General features: G+C 60.9%; 1 protein-coding gene across 1 annotated transcript in view; it reads left to right on the top strand.

Moving 5' to 3' along the window:
- Positions 1-400: 400 nt before the first annotated feature.
- FMNL1 (formin like 1) overlaps positions 401-5,757 on the top strand; it is a 10,213-nt gene continuing 4,856 nt past the window's right edge. The window contains exons 1-13 of the mRNA XM_031557027.1: positions 401-568; positions 863-946; positions 1,038-1,111; positions 1,715-1,798; positions 2,013-2,153; positions 3,618-3,726; positions 4,005-4,081; positions 4,153-4,246; positions 4,576-4,650; positions 5,061-5,171; positions 5,279-5,428; positions 5,531-5,632; positions 5,733-5,752. Coding sequence (XP_031412887.1) covers positions 416-568; positions 863-946; positions 1,038-1,111; positions 1,715-1,798; positions 2,013-2,153; positions 3,618-3,726; positions 4,005-4,081; positions 4,153-4,246; positions 4,576-4,650; positions 5,061-5,171; positions 5,279-5,428; positions 5,531-5,632; positions 5,733-5,752 — 1,274 coding nt within the window. The 5' untranslated portion in view covers positions 401-415. The remainder of the gene's footprint in view (positions 569-862; positions 947-1,037; positions 1,112-1,714; positions 1,799-2,012; positions 2,154-3,617; positions 3,727-4,004; positions 4,082-4,152; positions 4,247-4,575; positions 4,651-5,060; positions 5,172-5,278; positions 5,429-5,530; positions 5,633-5,732; positions 5,753-5,757) is intronic.

Below are 5,757 nucleotides of genomic sequence, written 5' to 3' on the forward strand. Positions count from 1 at the left end.
ACGTGGTGACATGCAGCACCCTCAGATCGTGTCCAAAATAAACACTGATTTCACCATCCGGGCCTGTTGTGTGCCTGCGGCAGGGCTCAGGGCCATCCGTCACCCTCAGGCCGTGGAGGCTCAGCCACGCCCCCAGCCTGGGTCACCATGCAAGGTGCTGGTGCTGCTGGACTTGGATCCAGGCTGGCTGAGGCCGAGAGTTTTGTGCCCTTGTGACATGGAGGGGTGACTTCAGTTCCCCCGAGCATCTCCTGTCCTCCAGCTCCTGTGCCCTCTGCAGTGGGGATCCTAGACACCCTTGGACATGGAACATTGCTGATGGGTCTGTGATGCCTGATGGTGACATGAACACATCCTGGGGACGGCAATGTCCCCATGGTCCCAGCAGCAAACAGAGGCACAGGGTGCTGAATGAATGGGGAGCACCCTGTGCCCAGAGGGGACTCTGGGGACAGCCGTGCCCCTGACACCTGTCTCCCCACAGAGCTCCATGAACCTGCCCCCGGACAAGATGAAGCTGCTCAGCCAGTACGACAATGAGAAGAAGTGGGAGCTTGTTTGTGACCAGGTGAGGTCTGAGTGCTGCATGGCACCTTGCTGGCTTTGCTCCTGGCCCTGTTCCCAAATGCCACTCACAGTTGGTGGCTGCTGGTACATGAGGCTGAAGCGGTGGATCTGAGTGCTGGCATCCATCTCCATTAGTGAGACAGCAGCTTATTAACCTGATTAAACATTTATAGGCGGCCATCTGCAGTACGGGGGGGTGGGTGGCTGCTGTGCTTCTGGGCAGCGCTGGGAGCTGGGACATTTCCCCATGCTGGATGCAGATGTCCTGGCTTCAGTCTCTCTGTGTGGTTTGTAGGAGCGTTTCCAGGTGAAAAACCCGCCGTCTGCCTACATCCAGAAGCTGAAGAGCTACTTGGACACAGGCGGTGTGAGCAGGAAGGTGAGGGCTGCCTTACACTTTGTGAGTCTGCCTTTGTTCGCCTGTGCTGGTCACCAGCCTAGTGACCATTCGGCTGTCCCTGTTCCCTCAGTTCAAGCGGCGAGTGCAGGAGTCAACACAGGTGCTCCGGGAGCTGGAGATTTCCTTGAGGACCAACTACATTGGGTAAGGAGTGGTGATCATGGACATGACTGGGGCAGAGGCTCATGTGCTGATGGCTTCTGGCTGTGGGGATGACAGTGTGATTTGGAGGCACAGGTGGAGGCTGGTAGCCTCATCCTGCGTGTTTGGGAGGACTCTGATGAGAGGATGGAGGTGCTGAGGCAGCAGCCAGCTGTGCTCTGACTGCTGCAGATCCCAGTTCCCATTTTGGCCATGCCAGTTCATTGCCACCCATGGGTCCCAAGTAAGACCCTGCCCCCCACACTGGGTGCCCTGCTTCCTTGTGGCATGAGGGTTGCCTGTGTTCTTATCTGGGCATGGGGACCTGCTGCCCAAGGCTGGGCTATTCCTTAGGGGTGGCAGCAGAGCCCGTGGGCTGTGTCCCTTGCAGGTCAGGCGCTGGGGTTTTGTGTGACACCCACCTGTCTTGGAGAGGTGGCACATGGTGCCACGTCCCCTGCATGTCCTAACATAATGTCTGGGGACATCTGGCCAGGGTGTGCCTAGTTGCCTTCCCCACCCTAGGGAGGCTCTGCTGGGGATGTGGAAGGGGAGATGGGAGGAAGAGAAGGGTTGGAATACCCCACTAACACTTCTTCTCCCCAGTTGGGTCCAGGAGTTTCTCAACGAGGAGAACAAGGGGCTGGACGTGCTGCTGGAGTACCTCGCCTTTGCCCAGTGCTCTGTCGCGTACGTCCCCACTGCCACTGGCATTCCAACAACCCCATTTCCCCTGATCCCCTGCCCTGATGCTCCATCACTGGGCTGGAGTCAGGCTCAGAGGGGCTGGCAGGCTTGGGGGGCTCTGAACAGACCACGTTCACAGCCCTGGGTGTCCCCATGTGTCTGCTGGCACTGAGGTTTCTCCTTGCCCATCTGTTCCTGTCCCCACATGGGCCACCAGGTATGACATGGAGAGCACTGAGAACGGCAGCCCGGGCTCTGAAAAGGGCAAACCCCTGGAGCGGTCAGTTGAGGATCTGAGCAAAAGCAACTCCTCATCTCCCACACACAGCATCTCCAAAGTGCGGCACCTCACTGTCAGGTAACATGCAGCACCCCAGCACCGGACCCCACTCTGCCTTGCTGCCCCCTGGCCCCGCCATGCCGTGCTGTGCCAGCTCTGAGAGGGGCTCGGCAGGGAGATGCAGTCCTGGTCCTAAAAATGGATTCCCATCACTGCGTGGGGGATTGAGGAGGGACAAAGCCACGTGTGCTCCCAGCAGTGGATAAACCCTGCTGGGAGGCAGGGCAGAAGCACGATTGGATCCATTCTCAGCATTGCTCCCTGCTGTGGGATGCCATGGCCAAAAGCAGGAGTGGGGTGATCTTTGAATGAGCAAAATCAGAGCTGCTTGAGATTTAGGGGAGCAAATCTCCAACCCACTGCTTCATTGGGCATGGGAGGGTTTAAAAACAATGAGGGTTTGAATGTGACCAGGCCTGTGCCCTCTGAGCGGGCCCAGCCGGCTGGCAGCTCTCGCTTGCTAACCCTGCAGCCCTCTTCTAACCCCGCTCTTCTCTTGCACGCTGCCGGGGGATGTGCTCACGGTAGGTGATGGGGCCGGGGTGCTGGTGTGGCAGATGCCCCTGGTGTGGCAGATGCCCCAGTGGGGCGGTGCAGACCCCCCTGACTTGCTGCAGTCATCCCCAGTAGTCAGGGCGGTCTGAGGGGACACCCAGCTGTGGCTACCCAGGGAAGGGAGACATCTGTCATAGCGTGGCTGAGGGCTCCCTCAGGACCGCAGGGCCTCTCGCCACCTGGCAGCACCTCCGGAGGAGCCGGTGTGCCCCCAGCCCCAGGGACAGGTCAGGAGCGATGGCTCGGATGTGGCACCCGCGGGGTCCCAGCCCTTTGTCACCCGCCATGCCTCAGTCTGGTCACAGGCTTCGAACGGCAGCACTTTGGTGCTTGATGCCAGCCCCTGTGAGCGGCAGCAGTCACCCTGCTTGCCCCTTACCTGTGTTCCCCTGGCCCCCAGCTCTGTGCCCCAGCCATCCCATGGGCCGCGCGGGAGCCCTGTTTCTCCCTCCTGTCCTGCAGGCTCTAACGTGCCTCCAGCTGCTGCCTCTCGAACCAACACATCCACACCCTCCTCCACCACGTCCACCCCAGCGTCCCCTGCAGCGCCCCGGGCAGCGATGGGGACAGTTGCCCCAGGTCACCCGGCAGCTCCTATTCGCCCCGGTGAGCCTCCGAGACCACCCATGCATGAAGGGCACCTGGCCTTCCTGCCACCTCGGCCCCACCATGGCCCACTCCTGGTGCCAAGAGTCCCTTGGGCTTGCAGATGGGAATGGCCACTGAGCCAGACATGGGGTCTCCCTCCTTTTGGGATGCAGCTGGCTTGGTCTCTGGGTTTCTGCTGCTGGCTGGTGAGCCCAGGGCCACCAAGGCCACTGCCTGACCCCTTTGGCCGCCCACCCCCGCGCTGCCCCTGCCCTGCTTGCACTGCGCCCCCCAGCTGCCCCCAGCTGCCCCCTGCTCAGCCGCCTCCTTGCCTGGCAGGCTCAACCCCTCGCACAGCAGAAAGGCACTGAGGAATTCTCGCATCGTCAACCAGAAGGATGATGTCCATGTCTGCATCATGTGTCTCCGTGCCATCATGAACTACCAGGTGGGCACTGGCAACATGCTCAGGGATCTCTGAGGGCCCCTAAAAGCTTCCAGCCCCTGTGCTGCCCTCTTCAGGGCACTGGGATGGAGTGAGGAGGAGGAGTACACATCCACTGTCCCCAAGCTCTAATGGCATAGGGATACCCAATCTTTGACTCAAACGTCCTCACTCAGCCACCTGTACAGTGGGACCATGGCAGGGACATGTCACAGGATCCTTGGCATCCTTGGGGTGGGCCAGAAGATGCCTGACCTCATTCATAATCCTTTTCCCCCCAGTCTGGCTTCAGCTTGGTGATGAACCACCCAGCCTGTGTCAACGAGATCACCCTCAGCCTCAACAACAGGAATGCCAGGTAGGATCTGTCCCCTGTCCCCTGTCCCCTCACACATCCCACAGCCCAGGTTCATCCCTGTGTCCCCACAGGACAAAGGCCCTCGTGCTGGAGCTGCTGGCTGCTGTCTGCCTGGTCCGAGGTGGCCATGACATTATCCTCGCTGCCTTTGACAACTTCAAGGAGGTGGGTCTCCAGCAGGGATAGTGTCCCCATGATGACACCTGTGCTTTTGCCTCAGTTTCCTTTTGTGCAGCAGAGCCCTGCCCCATTGGAACACCCTTGATCCTAAAAATTCTCATCTCCTAACTCATGTGAGGCCACTTGAATTGTTGGGATCGATGTCCCCATGCCAGCATTTGTCTCCAGGGCCACGTCCCAGCTGGACCATGGCACTGAGCAGCACCCAGCAGGGCTGGAGAGGCCTTGGCAGTGGCACATGCTGCCCTGACACCGCCAGAGCTGCCCACTCTGTCCCTGCCCTTCCCAGCCCTCAGCCCCTGCTCCCACTCCAGGTCTGCGGCGAGAAGAACCGCTTTGAGAAACTGATGGAGTATTTCCGAAATGAGGACAGCAACATCGACTTCATGGTGAGTGTCCATAAGGCAGGGGACTCGCAGCCTGAGGACCTGCAGCCTCCTGCCTTGGGGGCAGCTCCCATGGTCCACCAGGCCTCTTGGCTGTGTCTCCACATATGGGGCTGTCCCCAGTGTGCTATGTCCCCAGGAGCTGCTGGTCCCTCCCCAGGGTCCCAAGGGCTGTCAGATGGCTGTGCTGTCCCCAGGGCGTTGTGTCTCCGAGCCAGCATGCCATTCTGTGCCTGTGGGCCACTGAGCCACCATTGTGTCCCCAGACCGATGCGTAGCCAAGGGCTGCTGAGCAGCTGGCTGTTTCCCAGCTTCCCAAGACAGTGAAGCCACCACGCAGCCCACAGGGAACTGTGTCCCCAGGGCCACCATGCTGTGCCCAGGGCTGCGCTGAGCCTGCCCCCATCCTGCAGGTCGCCTGCATGCAGTTCATCAACATCGTGGTGCACTCGGTGGAGAACATGAACTTCCGCGTCTTCTTGCAGTACGAGTTCACCCACCTGGGGCTCGACCAGTACCTGGAGGTGGGTGGTGCTGCACTTCCCCAAACCTCTCCATGATCCTGGCGGTGGGATGGGGGCGGCGGACGCTGTGGTTGTCACCGGCCGTGACACCGGCTGTCCCACGGCAGAGCCTGCGTCTCACCGAGAGCGACAAGCTGCAGGTACAGATCCAAGCCTACCTGGACAACGTCTTTGACGTGGGGGCCATGCTGGAGGACTCAGAGACCAAGACGGCCGTGCTGGAGCACATGGAGGAGCTGGAGGAGCACGTCAGCCAGGTGGGACGTGGGCGCGGGGGCCGGAGCTGCTGACGCAAACCCCGCTCGGGGCGGGTGGCGGCCGCGGCTGAGCGACAGCGCCTCATCCCTCATCCCACACAGCTGACGGAGAAGCTGCAGGATGCAGAGAACGACTCCATGGCCAAGATAGCGGAGCTGGAGAAGCAGCTGAGCCAGGCGCGGCGGGAGCTGGAGGCGCTGCGGGTGAGCGCCCGTGGGTGCTGCGGTGCTGCCGTGCACGGGGAGCCTCGTTTGGGTTGTGAGGGGGACACTGGTGACGCGCTGGGTTTTGTCTCCGCTGCAGGAGCAGCTCAGCCCGCCACGGCCGG

This window comes from Meleagris gallopavo, chromosome 29 (assembly GCF_000146605.3).
Source record: "Meleagris gallopavo isolate NT-WF06-2002-E0010 breed Aviagen turkey brand Nicholas breeding stock chromosome 29, Turkey_5.1, whole genome shotgun sequence".
Lineage (NCBI taxonomy): Eukaryota > Metazoa > Chordata > Aves > Galliformes > Phasianidae > Meleagris > Meleagris gallopavo.